The following is a 14637-nucleotide window of genomic DNA, read 5'->3' on the forward strand; positions in this document are numbered from 1 at the left end:
AACGTCCGAAAGTAGCAAGCTTCGTAACAAGCTTTGTCGCCTGGGAACGGGCGGCGCTATAAATAAGCAAGCGTTGGATCGTGCTTTGAACATCGTGCAATGCAAACGCCGTATCACTTCGTCGCGAGTGCTGTTAGCGGTAACACACGGAGTGAGTTTGTGTGGCGTGTTCCGTCCAGTGAATTGAGGCAAGCTTTTATCAGCTGTAATTTCTGTTTAAGAATACAATTTGTCACAGTTATCGTACCAGTGTTTTGAAAAAACAGCAATATCAAACGTGTTAAACAGCTCGCAACAGATGAGTTAAGGCCACTACCCTTCTCTAATCGTGTGCGTCGAGCTAAGCGTATCTTGCAAAGGATGCGTCATCACATGTTCGTGTCAATACCGGTAAACACCGGCCGGCGTCATGAAGTGCGCATGACCGAGTGCATATGAATTGAGAGTGAGAACGTGTTTAAATTGGTTCATTGAGAAAGAATGTAATGTAGCAAAAACGATACTCATCGTGTGACTTCAAACGAAATGATAAGCATGTGGTGATGGGAATTCCCCAATGTAAAGCATTTTGCTTGTGTTTACTTGCCGATTCCGGCAGACGGAGACGGTTTCAGTTATTCTGCAGTTGTGTGAACCAACGTGACCTTGACAGCTTCGGAATTTCCACTCCATAGCAGTATAGTAGCGTGGTTGACAATGTTGCGATTAAATTGTGAAATTATTCAAATGTGATTGAATTTGAGTGAAGTTTGATGTTATGTAGCGTCAAACCAAGCAAGACAGCGTAACGTGCTGATGCCCTGCGTGAAGGATTACTTCTTCGAAACGGCTGTAATCTATTAAGCGATTAACGTACAAATCCAACAAGATACGGGATATGGTCGTTGATAAGGAAAATGTATAAAGTGATAAGCGGTTGTGGCTGGTGCTTACCAGTAAAGTGAATCAGTGAATTAAAAAAACGTGCTAATAAGCAATAACATAAAAAGACATCCGATCATGGAATTGCCGGTGACGATACGGGAGAGGAGTGTGGACAGTCGAACGGTGATTGAAGTGAAAGGGAAGCATATCGTGCTAAGTGAAATTAAATCACGCATAGAAACTCTCTTGGCCAACTCTACTGTTGAAGAGGTTCGTATCTTTGCTGGCATCATTCTTACCATCGATGTGGATCTTTCTCGCGATGTTTGGCATGGGCGAAATCTGGTGGTTTTGGCGAACGAAATCAAAGTGTGCACTACGGTTCGTTGGGATGTGTCTGGGAAAGATAACGACCATACCTACACGTCCAATGCCGGTACGGATGGGAACGGTGTTGGCAAACAAGGAGCCGATGGATATCCGGGCGAAAGTGGAGGTAACGTTTTATTGCAGGCAAACACAATTCAACACCCCGAACGATTGACGATCATTTCGTACGGTGCAAACGGAAGCAACGGTCAGGATGGTGGCAATGGAAAGGCGGGCGTCGACGGTAAAGGTATCTCTAGGGCAGACTTTAAGGACAAGTTTCCGCCGACTGCCAAGTTTTTGGAGTGGCAGCGTGCCAACCTTGTAGACACCACTGTCAAAAACATTAGAAACTTAACTAGAAACATTAAGACACAGTGGTTAGTTACAACAATTCCCATATTTCCCGTTTATACCACTCACAGAGAAAACGTACTGGATCACAGGGATTGGCGTGTCGATTTCTTTGATAGTCTTTACATCGAGGTGGAAACGCACGATGGCTGCGAGATAACGTTTTCTTTTCAGCAAGGCACACCGTTTTACAACTGCCAATCGTTTCTGATGTACAAGGGAACATCTGGCCAGCGTGGACAGGCTGGCGGAGGATATGGGCTGGGAGGTCAAGGTGGATTTGCTGGCGAAGTGACAATCAAAAGTTTATACGACGGTCGTACGTTTGACATTAAGACATACTGCAACCGGGGCAATGATGGAGAAAACGGAAAGGGTGGATTGTATGGTGCGCACGGTAAAAATGGTTGGGACATGGGTTATGTGGATTACTCGGTCGCGGACAATCCAGTGATGTATGGACAAGATGAAAAGAGCAAACTTCAGCTGTCGTTCTATGACGAAAATTCATCCAGCAGAATGTATTGTCCATATAAGGCTTACATTGAAAGCAGCTATCGATATGCTGGATTCCAGGTATCAAGAATCGACCACCAATCTAGTAACGCATTCGAGGAAAGGAACAACACCCAGGCACGTACCGAAAGACAGCATCATGCGAAAGCAATAGGGAAGAAATCCATTCCTGGAATGCGCGTTGCTGCTGCATTTTCTGAATACTTGCAAGAAATTGAACAAGAAAGGCAGCAATTGGAAAAACAAAGGATCGAGAGAGAAAAGCAAGAATTAGAACGGCTGCGAATCGAGAGAGAAAAACAGGAATTAAAGAAACAACGGGAAGAACTTGAAAAACAAAATTTGGAAAAACAACGGATCGAGAGAGAAAGGAAGCAGGAATTGGAGAGACAACGGATTGAAAAAGAAAAGGCACGATTGGAAAAACAACGGATTGAGCAAGAAAAGCAGGAATTGGAGAGGCAACGAATCGAAAAAGAGAAGCAAGAGCTGGAAAAACAGCGGATCGCACAAGAAAGGAAAAACATTTTACAACAACAAATCGAACAAGAAAAGCAACGTTTAGCACGACAGCAGATTGAAAAAGAAAAGCAACAAGAATTGGCTGAACAGGTGAAAGAATATTTGAATTGTGATGCATTGCAGCAAGTTGTTGAAAGCCAATACACAGATCTTGATCGAGTCACGGATCTGGACATAAAACGATTTGTTAATTTTACACAAGATACTTCTGATCTGGATCGAAACGAGTTTGTTAAACTTGGTGAAATGTATAAAGATCCTAGTCGAGAGGAAATATTCAGCAAATTGAACAATAACTTGAATCTAGACGATTGGCTACAGCTTCGAACACGTTCTATTGATCGCCCTGAGCTGGTGTCTTTGGTGGAACATTTTGAAACATTAAAATCACAGTTCGAACGATTGCTTGGAAGGGATTGCAGTGCTAAGATAACGCCCGTTACGGAAACGTTGAAAATCAAGTATAAAACAGCAATTCTAAAAGAAATTACTCAGGAACTGCCGACCTATCACACAACAGTGAATCGTTTCGTATTGACAGCACAGACTGTAGCGAGATATCTGGAAGAAACGGATGAAAAAAATGACACATTTTATCATCCCGTTCTTGGCACTTTAAAGCAATACATTTTTGAAAACAATCCAGCTCAACGAGATAACATTAACAAATTCATGGCAAAAGCATCAGAAAGTAACGACAATGCGATCAAACGTGCCGTAGAAACATTCATTATGGAAACAGATAGCTCAAAAGATGAAAATAAACGTGTGAAACTGTTTTATGATGAGTATCAGGATTATTTAGAGAAACAGCAAAGAAATATTGATGCTATAACGCAATCATTAGCAGCAGAACTAAAGAAATCTAAACATCAAGAAGCATTCCGTCTGTGGAATGAAAGCATTGATGACGATGGTTTGCTGGAAGATCTTGAAGAATTGATTAGAAAAGATAAGGTGTTAAGCTCACTGTATGATGAACTGAAGCGTGCGGAAAATGCTGAATATGATTGGGAAAGGTGTTGTACCGATGAAAAAATACAAGAAATACTCCAGATCAACTTAAAGCAGGAAGGAATCATGTGCAAAAGTTACAGAATACTGCTAGCGTATTTGTATGATGTGAACATTCGGGTGTATGCCAAGGATGAGGACAATGAAATTGTTCTGATAGAAGATCATAATCCAAAATCCATTAAAATTACACACATTTTACACAAATCGAACGAATTCATTCAACTGAAAATCAATGAAAGTTTCCGTCAGTTAGAAGAAGAGCGTCTGCACAAGGATCGAATTTTCAGACGAATTCTGACGGAGATAAACGGAATGCAGGACATACAGACCATCGAGAATTACTTCGAACGAGAAGTATTTTATCGAAACAGTTCAAATTTCGCTAAAATGTTTGAAGATTTAGAAGACGAGATAACTGTTGAAAAGATTGCAGCATTTTTTTCAGCCGATGAGAAGGACCAAATTGCTCATCGTCTGAAGAACATTTCTCCCAAATACACCGGCCAACATGGAGTGTTCGAAAGCATCTTACTGCGTTTTTCTTTCGAAGGCAGCCATGTGTCATCTAACGAACTGTGTTTCTTAATCAACTCTATACTTGCTCACACTGTTGAAGCAAGACAAGAAAGGTACACCTTTTCATGGATTGTTGCAGCATACAATCAGTGCAGTTGGACAGATGAGCTGGTGTTGCTGCAGCTGGAGAACTGCTACAAGAGACAGCTGCAGGAAAAGCCCAAATGGCGCAAGTACATGTCAAACATCGAAAATAAGGGAGCTTTGCTAGTGTTTTCTGCTCAGTTTACTCGTAAGCCTTGTCCTGCGCAGTGTGTTGAAGATATCTTGCACTTGCTGAGTAACATTCCAATAGAATCGGTTCGTCTAGATGAACTGGAGCTAACAGAGTGGCCTTATGTGCTTAAGGAATGCTATTGGACACATAAGTTAAAAGCTCTTATAACGTGGGGAAATGACTCGGAAGCCTTAACTTCTGCTTCGTTCTTCGTTCTGTCCATAGAGAACACGTATGGAAACAAGTTGATGGAGAATTTATTTGAATCGTTGGTAGAAAAGCGCAGTGAGCTTACGCATTCTATGTTATTAAACATGCTATCTTGCTTTCATAAACAAAAGTGGAATTTATGTGTTGATGATATTAACCTTTTAAGTCGATATAGTATCAAGAAATGGATTAAACATATGGAAGAAAAGTTCAAGATAAACTTAAAGGAATTAAATATTTCACAGATAGCAACTATCATTAGAGGCAATGCTAACACATCAAATAATATAGTGAAACATTTACCTCAAATTGAAAATTCAGTAACAAGCATTTATAATAACAAGAGAACGATACATACGAGTTTGATATCCTCTTTTTTGCTCAACGACGTAGATAAATGGGTTAAAGAGTTCCATGTTAAGAACCAGAAAACGAATACAAACATGTACGAAGAAATGCTTGCTGTAATAGGTAGGGCAATTGAGCTTAAGAGAGGGTTTAAGTTACGAGACACCCAGCTATTGACAATTTTGGCCTTACTAGTCAACGAGAATAGCACTTTGGCACAAGTATCTACAGGCGAAGGTAAATCATTGATCGTAGTAGCGACCGCGATCATTAAAGCGCTCCTAGGGGAGAAGGTAGATATTATCACCAGCTCCTCAGTACTGGCTCAACGAGATGCTGTCACCAACAATGATATCTACGAATTGTTTGGTCTTAGTGCCTCCCACAACTGTAGCGAACAGATAGAGGAGCGAAAGGAAGCTTACTCATGTAATCAAATAATTTACGGAGATTTGGCAAACTTTCAACGTGACTATTTATTAGACAGATTTTATGGAAAGCATGTATTGGGTGATCGTAGCTTTGAAAATGTGATCGTCGATGAGGTGGACAGCATGTTGCTCGATAAGGGAAACAATATGCTATACCTGTCGCATGACATTGCTGGTATGGATAAGCTGGAATCGGTATACTTGTTCATTTGGCAAATGGTCAATACTCCGACCGATCTTTCGGAAGATTTACATATGGAAGCGGTTAAAAGATCAGTTTTAAGTGACATGTATGCAATCATCCAGAAAGAGGATATCCAAAGTTTGGACAATGCTTTGGGAAAATCGAATGTATTGGTGCTATGGGAGAGATTAGTTAAGTCTGGAATAATAAATGACGCAGGAAGATTACAAACGAAAGCTATTGATTCCAACAAACTAGAAAAAGTACTTACACCAGATTTCACACAATACAAAGATCGTCTAAGCTTCTTACTTACGTCTTGTGTCGAACGCGAAACGTGCATCAAAATACCAAATTATCTAAAAGCATTCGTGGAGAGACACTTGGACAGTTGGATTTCAAGCGCCATAACAGCACTGTACATGGTCCCGGGACAGTACTACGTGGTGGATGTCGACAGATCTGGAACAAGTGCCGACCTTAATGCGAATGTAATTATTCTCGACAGGGATACGGGTACTGATCAGGTGAGCTCACAGTGGGATGAGGCGTTGCACCAATTTTTGCAGCTTAAGCACGGTTGTAAGCTGTCAACCCAAAGCCTGAAAGCAGTTTTCATTTCCAACGTTACATATTTGAAAATGTATGAACTGCTTTATGGTTTAACAGGAACGTTAGGATCACAGAGAGAAAGACATCTGCTTGAGGAGATACATCGGGTTGACTTTGTTACTGTTCCTACCGCCAAGTCGAAGCAGTTTGAAGAGTATGAACCTATCATTTGTTCGAGCAGTGAGGATTGGAAAATACAAATACGACAAGAGGTGAATAAACTCACAAAAACTGATAAGAGATCGGTCCTGATCATTTGTGAAACGATCAGAGATGTTGAATCATTCCAGATGGTGTTTGATTCTGAGGAGCACTCAAACGTTCACACTTATGTACGTGATTATGAAACGTTTACTGTTGCGGAAGGGGACAGAAAGTTGGAACCGGGACACGTTATCATTGCTACCAACTTGGCAGGTCGTGGCACAGATATAAAAATATCCGACGACCTTCGGAAGGCCGGAGGGTTACACGTGATACTAACATACCTTCCGGTGAACATTCGAATTGAAGAGCAAGCATTCGGAAGAGCAGCTAGAAGCGGAGATGAGGGATCAGGTCGGATGATAATAATGGTAGCCGATGGAAAAATGCACAATCGTTCTATGATATTTACCCTCAAGCAAAAACGCAATGTCGATGAGCTTTTCCGCATATCTGCTATAAAAACTTATTACGAAACCAATATTAAAACAGAAGAGAATTGTTTTGAAGCATTCAACGAGCTGTACGAGAAAAAAATGAAACTTTTAGCTAATGCTGAAACGCCAGAGCCTGTGAAGGATATTCTGCTCCAAAGTTGTTTGGACAGATGGTCGTTTTGGTTAGACGAAAACAATGTACAGATAGGAAAAGCATCAGATGAGGCTTCCAAGCGGGAAGTAAAACAACTGTTGGAGCACTTTCTATCACAATTTGATGATCTGAAAGCAACGAGCGCAAACTATTGGCCAGCTTGGGTTGAAGAAAATCCAATGCAAATGATCAAATTGGGAAAATATATTTCTGAACACGATTCGAAGCATCGCAATACAGCTATGCAACTGTTTGGGAAAGTTATCTCGAATGAACCGTGTTTTTGCGAAGCCGCTTATTACTATCGTGCATACACACGATCGCTTGACAACATGAACGTTGGCGACTTCAAAAAGGATTTGCGTATGGCAGAAAAACTCTTAAACGATCATATAAAATATGCAATGCATGCATCAGGTATGGTGTGTAAGCTAAAGAATAACACACCACCGATTGAGGGCTATGAAGAGCAAAAGAAGTGTCTCATTAATCTATACTCACTGTTCATTCAATCGATAGAAGATATGTTGGGTCATGCTGTAAATCCTGAATCGTTTGTTAATTATGAAATAAAGGAGGATGTTGCTGGAATAATCTTTGACGATCTTGTACGAATCGGCATGATAAAGAAGGCTCAAGTAATCGATAACATACCTAATGATCAGATTCAGAGACTTCACGTCGAGTACGGGATACCTGCAGATCAGCTGAAGAAGTTCTTAGCTCAACATAGGGGCCCTATCGATAACAAAGAATTCCTTAAAGCTATTCGAGAATCATTTTCATTTCCAAGCAGAAGCGAATTTTGGGAAACACTTATTAACCAAAAGGCGCTGTACAATGTTGAAAGGTATGTTGCGATCAATGAAGAACGGCTCAAAATAATGGATCCTGCTCTAATGAACGTTCTGAATGAAAAGGTAGACAAAGGACAGCTGGTGAAAGCAGTTGTTAAGCTAGATAAGCGCCAGATCTTGTTGATCCACGAACAACAGTCACACTTTTACTATGAGAAAGAGAAGCTCATTGATATGATCGGTAAAACGAAGTATATCTCTCTTGAAGAAAATGGTCTACTATCATGCAACGAAAAGGCTACAATAGACAAGGATATAATTGCTGATTGTATGTTTTCTGTCTATGATTCTATAACAGTTCAGGATATTACAAACAAGTCAAGAATTACAACGAGTGAAGCGAAAAATATCATAGCGGAACTACTTAAGCGTAATGTTCTACAAAAAAGGGATGAAACGTTTGTCCTACCAATGAACTATGACGATAGCCAGGATGTCTTGCTTCCCACCTATTCAGTGTATGAGAGTGTCGTTAGAAACGTCCTTGCTTCATGTTTTGCATACAGATTAGCTCTGAGAAACATTGCACGACAACTAGAAGAGGAGAACTGTTCTGACATTCGTATAGAATTGAAGCCCAATCCCCATCAAATGTTTTTTACCGACTTACTGGAGCATAAGATAATACTCCCTCCTATGGCCACGCATGAGATCGATGAAAGTAAAATCAAGGCAATGTATAAAACATCATGGTCGAAAGGGGCATGGATAAGCATACTTTCTAAGGATATTGGTTTGTCTCAAGAATACACCAAGCTCCTGGTGGATGTGCTGCTTAAAAACCGTTGGATTGTTCCAAACCCCTTAATGGAATTGTTGTTATTTTCTCCTTCAAATAACATGTCTGAAGAAATAAAGAATGCATTGGCAAGCTACAGGTTCAGTTCGAAAGATGACCGAACTAGCGTAGCCTATTTAAAATCATGCATTGCATCAATCAATCAAAAACATGGGCTTCTTGAATCCTATGACGTTGGAGTTGCGATTGAAAAGTGGTTTAACAATCAATTGCTGTTAATTGAAAACGGAACTGCTAAACATATTGAGAATGTCTTAAGTAAGTCGAAATCGTCCTTAGCAGCATTAAATGTTCCGCAAGGCACGCTGAAATCGCTCATGGACTTTTATGGTAAAGGAAACTTTGGAAGCATCGATGAGATGCGGATCTTTATCACAAACGGCTTAGAGCATCTGTTAGAGCTAGGAGAGAAAAAATGGACCATGGAAATGATATTGAAAACCTCACTGGTGTTAGCGGCTGGTGTAGCACAGATAGCAATTGGCGCTATAATAGAGGTGTATTCGGTTGGAATGATGACTCACGTTGCCGGCGCTTTCATTGGCGAAGGTGTCAGCGACATCATGTTTGCTGTGGGTGCTTTTAAGTCAGGTTACTTCAGCTGGAAAGATTACGGAAAGCATAAGTTACAAAGTCTGCTTTTTACGATCGGTACGGCCGGTGTGGGAATGTATCTCTCCCAGGGCGCCAAGATGTCTCGCATAGGTTATAAAGTTGCTGGACCAAGCCTGGAGTACGGTGGCAAACGGGTTGCCGAATCATCTGGAAAGCAGTTAATCAAAGCAGTTGGTGGATGGACGGTCGTTAAGGAGACAGCGAAGCGTGTGGCGCTCAAAACGGCAGAAGGTGTCGCATTTGCTGTGGCAAATACGGCCGTGGATACGGTTGTTGAAAATCATCTGCAATCCATGTTGAACTCATTAGCCTCGGACATTTTGTCTGGAGTTAAGGGTGAAGTAGCAAATCACAAGGTTGCTCACAATTTGCAGAAAGCGTACGATCGTTTAGGGGAAAATGACGCTAGAGCCCTCGTGAACGACTTGACAAATGCATTCATGATGGAACAGAACACAACACAAACCTTCCTTCCATTCACCAAGCAAATAAGCCAAAGCGTGATGCAAGGAATCGGGAAGGCAAATAAAAAAACAGGTACCACAAACAGTGCCATGGTGCTGATCAACCAAATCAGTCGAGTAATGGATTGTGTGGATCGTGTTGCACAAGTCTATAAAATGCGCAAGGCAACACACAAATTGCTTGATAGTATTAACATTGAAATGGAGCGGAAACTCGCAAACATTGAGCAGAACTCAGCTCCATCGAAAGAAACCCCGGCAAATGGCAAAGATTTTGAGCGCTTTCAAAGGGAAGTGGTTGAGCAATGGGAAACGACGTTAAGTAAGCACGTTGGGCAACTGATCGCACAACATGTTGTGCTGCCAGTGCTGAAAATGGGCGTAAATAGTGTCCTTTTACATGTAGGTTCAGCATTGAAGGACATTAGACGCAGCATGATAGAGTCGGAATTGAGCAGAGATGTTCACCGGCTGAAGGACGAACACGAACAGAAGATGAATCGGCCCGATATGACAGCAGAAACAAAGCGTCAACTGACAGAGGAATATCATGGTCAATTGCTGAAGATTATGCACAAGACTCGTAGTCCGTCTCTGTTTGCCACCATCATCCGGGAAAACGTGCCAATGGATTTGACTTGTGTCGGGGCCTGTACTCCAATGATACATAAAATGCTACAGGCACAACATGGTGCGTTATCGGGGCTCACAATCACTGTCCACGGGGAAAAGGGTATAAAACAATCGTTCAGTTCTGGAACGGGTGGTCCCGAGATTCACCTAGATCTGAAGGGCAATCATTTCACTTTCGGAGCTGGAGAGTCAACTGTTGCCACGACAGGTAATAATTGTCTGTACGAAGCACTAGCCACAGCTATACCGGATCTGCAAGCTGTAGGAGAGGATTCGTTCAGGTCCATGTTGTGTGATTCCATCCAGCATGATGACAGCATGCACCATCACATTCGACAGGGATGGCATCGTGTGCCGTTAAAGCATGGTGCGGTTGGCGGAGCCCGCAAGTCCCCTGCCAACACGACCAATAAAGGAGATGGTACATTCAAAGCACCGACGGTGATCTTGTCGAATGATAGATCGAAAGGAAAACCTAAAGCACGTTGCTTAAGCAAAACGCCGTACGTAGATGATGAATCATCCACAACCAATGAGCTGCAAGGCGAAACAGGTCAACCCGCCACGAACGATTCCAGAACTCCCGAGTATCATCTGGATTCGCGTGTAGCTCACCATACGGGTCGTTTTGCAGGGGAGTTGAAAAAAATCGCTGAAATAACGAACATTCCTGTGGATGAACTGATCAAAGCGGGGCGCAGTATGTTCAAGGCGAGCAGAAACTGCTCTGGACAGGATCAGCAGCAGGCGCATGTGGTGCGGGTTTCCATCCTGGTGGAAAGGCTAAAAACCGACTTTCCAGATTTATACCAAAGGCTCACACGCCACGCCGGTCACACACAGCTAGTTGATAAGTTTGTGAACGTGTTTCATAAAATAGGTGGAGATATCGATAGGAATCAGGCCGACTGGATACTTGATCTTGCAACTGTAGATTTCACGAAAGGATTAAACGATCATTCGAGAGAAGTGTTTGAGAAATATAAGAGCTCTGTTTTGAGAGTATTTGATAACAACATCAACTCAAACAAGTACAGTAAAGAGCAGGTGTTGGTTATAAAAAATGCAAGAAAAATTATTAATAACACTAGTACAGAGGTGTTGTTTGAACGTGCACAGAAAGGATATGATTTTAAATATGAATACAAACCTTCGGGGCGCGGTGTGGGAAGACCCAAAATTTATAGAACAGAAAACGAGGAATAGGTTTATTGGTTCCTTAATTTTCGACATACTTTGAGGGCAATGAGAAATAGGTGCAACTTTCAGAAGAGATATAAGGATTTATTTGAAATATTGACGAGGTGCATCGGAAGGATATCTACATTTAAACTATATAGAGTTAGTTTCATAGCTACATAACCTATACCAGCCACATTATAGCTTCAGCTGGATGAAAACCAGCTAGTTATTTAAGCGTCCCTGTTTAAGTAGTTTTGCCTGTGTACTTATTTAGAGTTCGTAATTAGTGATCATTTTCCGAGACACAAACGTAAGGGTAAGGCAAAAACCTCGGTTGCCCAATGAACCCAATAAGGTGGACACTTAACAAGAGACATAAGGGTAACCATTGAAGAAACATCTCCTTCGTATTACGAATCCCCTGGCATGCTACTACATTCATTTTGATTTTTTTTCGCATAGCCATAGTGGCACGGGAAGGTCTTGTGGTACTGTCGTTAAGTTGCGCGGCCTAACGCCGCACATGGACCGAAGCTTCCTTCTATACATGACTGATTATTCTGCTTTAGGAATAAACCAATCACATCGCCAGCAGCCAAGCCTATCGGTAGCCTAGACCGGCTGCGATTGCTGCACCCAATGCGAGATAAGAGAGCGAGCTTGTGGTAGGAGCGAAAATCTGGTTTTTATTTCGTTTTCTACAGGCTTTGTGCCTATTGGCTTCAATCTCTACGTAGGAGATAAAATGGTTTCATGAATGCTAAGGGAATATGGATAGAGTAATGTTACGCCCCTAAATTACAGGTTTATGTGTTCGTTAATATCATTGTTCATCCAACTTAGTTGTGCTTGTATATTTTCTGCGACCCGCTGATATAGAGTGGGGTAGGAGATGCTTAATTGTTTATCACACGATTACTGGAGGTTATAGGAGAGATACATTTGTAGGTAAATTATATTGAAAAATTATTTTAATTTGAAACCAATACAAACACTTCAATTTCACATCAACGTAACGAAAGCTACAACCATCTTTTTGTCATACACCCTCATTCATTCTCATCCAACCTTTGGAGCTCTATCAACTTTTGAAATTTTCACCGGGATTTATTTTTTTGACATCGCTTTTGACAGAAGCTTTAGACTTCTTGAACATAATTGTTCAGGTTGGAAACCAGTGGTTTATATTAGTTCTTGTATTTAGTTGTTTACCCGCCATCAAAAATAAGCGACGCGTAGCTAACTCTTGAGAAATAAGCGCTTATCGCATTTACGATTATACTGAAGATGGAATAATCATAGGCAGTGAAATCGGATAGAGTATACAAAACTTAATTGCCTGCGTGTCGCATTTCAGAATAGACCGGCCTACACTACAAAAACTGTGCAGCCAAGGCTCGTGAATTGTCATGGACCAAACGTCCATTGTCCAGGGGACCCTGATCGCTAGTACTCTGCTAACTGTTATACATACTAGATACAATACACTACCGATTTACGGGGCCCTCTAACCGAAGGGGCTCGAGGCGACCGTCTAGAGCGGTTGTCGTTGGATCCGCCACTGTTAGTAGGACTGCGAGTGAAAAAGGCTGCCGGATGGACGCTACTGATTGCAAGCATTACCTTCAGATATTGCTGTTCATCCTCGTGCGCGTAGCAAAGTAGTGTCGGAGGCAACGACTGATGAACTAGCATTGTTTCGGTTGGGCACAGCTGAACGCAAAGGCAGAAAGACACGCGTGCTGATTTGCTTCGAATTCTGAAATACTCCAAACGTTATGTTGAAAGAAGGTTGACAGAAGTCGAGCTCAAAAGACCGGTTGGTAGAAATATTAGTGATAAGAGTGGCAGATGGAAAGGAACTAATAAACCGCTGCTGGAAAAACACATCTAGAATGTACGGATCAACAATATCATCTAGTGGTTTTAGTGCCATTTATCGAGGAACATCGGTGATTAGGATGCGCTCTTTTTCGAGATACATACGCAACTTGAATTCGAATGAGCAATTAAGATAAACCAATCACTGGGATCTAAAGTTGAATGAGAAACAAAGATAATTAAATAACTGAGACAATTTCTAGAACAAGATCAAGAAATGGACTGAACCAGAAGAAAGAAAGTCTTTTGGGCACACTCGGAAGTGAACATAACACCCACACAATTATACTGCGTAGGCTTATAATCGGACCAATCTAACAATATGTAACAAAGCATATCAATGCAAAAACCACGAAGCGTTTGTTTAATAGTTTAACATGCCGCACTGGTTTGCTGTATTATCAGCTCTAAGATTAGCGAAACCACAAACCGCAATATCCAGCACAAAGTAGAAAGCCACCGTGAGAATAACACATAAAAATATACTACTTCAACTAGCGTATAAATAGAGAGCCGTTGGGTCACATTTTAATCATTGTGCTACAGTGTTCGCGAAGTGTCACATCGAGGAAAGTGTTTTTGCTTTATCAAAAATCTTACAGATTGCATATAGTTTTTTCATGTAAATTTGTTCCACAAATAATCAATTTTTCTGAGTGCTTCTGATACGTTTATCAAAGTGTTTACGGTGCTCGTTCCGTTCCGCGAGGAATCGGTGATTACGAAAAGGGTTCATCGTTTGGAATCTTGTTTGTCATTTGCCCAATAGAAAAGTTTGGTTGGGTACTGTTCTTAACATCAGCAGATTTATCGTGAAATTGCGGACAAGTTTGATAAGTTGACACGTAACGGTTCTGTTTACTTTCTTACCATTGTTCTAGCTTAGCGTTTCTGGCGAAGGTTGCTATATTAGTGGTTTCGTTCGGTTGACTCAACACAGCAAAAAAAACATTATCATTATCATACAAGATCGTTTATCAATTTCGAGGCACGCATTAGTTGGAATATTTCTTTCACAAAACCTGTGTAGTCCCTTTTTATCATAACTGTAGTTTCGACAGTCGTTAGAATTGAGCCTTGTGACAAATGTGCATCATTTTAAACAGCTATTGTTGAATGTGTACTGGTCATTCTGTCTAAGATATCAACTGCGCAAACTGGGTATTCCCTTTTTTCTTATCAAAGCGCCAA

General features: G+C 41.3%; 1 protein-coding gene across 1 annotated transcript; it reads left to right on the top strand.

Moving 5' to 3' along the window:
- The first annotated feature begins 48 nt into the window (after positions 1 to 48).
- Positions 49 to 13454, top strand: LOC120900075. The gene has a single exon (XM_040306630.1). It carries the CDS (start codon positions 1000 to 1002, stop codon positions 11587 to 11589), a length of 10590 nt encoding a protein of 3529 aa, XP_040162564.1. The 5' UTR covers positions 49 to 999; the 3' UTR covers positions 11590 to 13454.
- The last annotated feature ends 1183 nt before the right edge of the window (positions 13455 to 14637 follow it).

Source organism: Anopheles arabiensis, chromosome 3, assembly GCF_016920715.1.
Source record: "Anopheles arabiensis isolate DONGOLA chromosome 3, AaraD3, whole genome shotgun sequence".
Lineage (NCBI taxonomy): Eukaryota > Metazoa > Arthropoda > Insecta > Diptera > Culicidae > Anopheles > Anopheles arabiensis.

Excerpts from the sequence above, each read along its gene's own strand:
- LOC120900075 (XM_040306630.1), top strand. The coding sequence starts at position 1,000 with ATGGAATTGCCGGTGACGATACGGGAGAGGAGTGTGGACAGTCGAACG.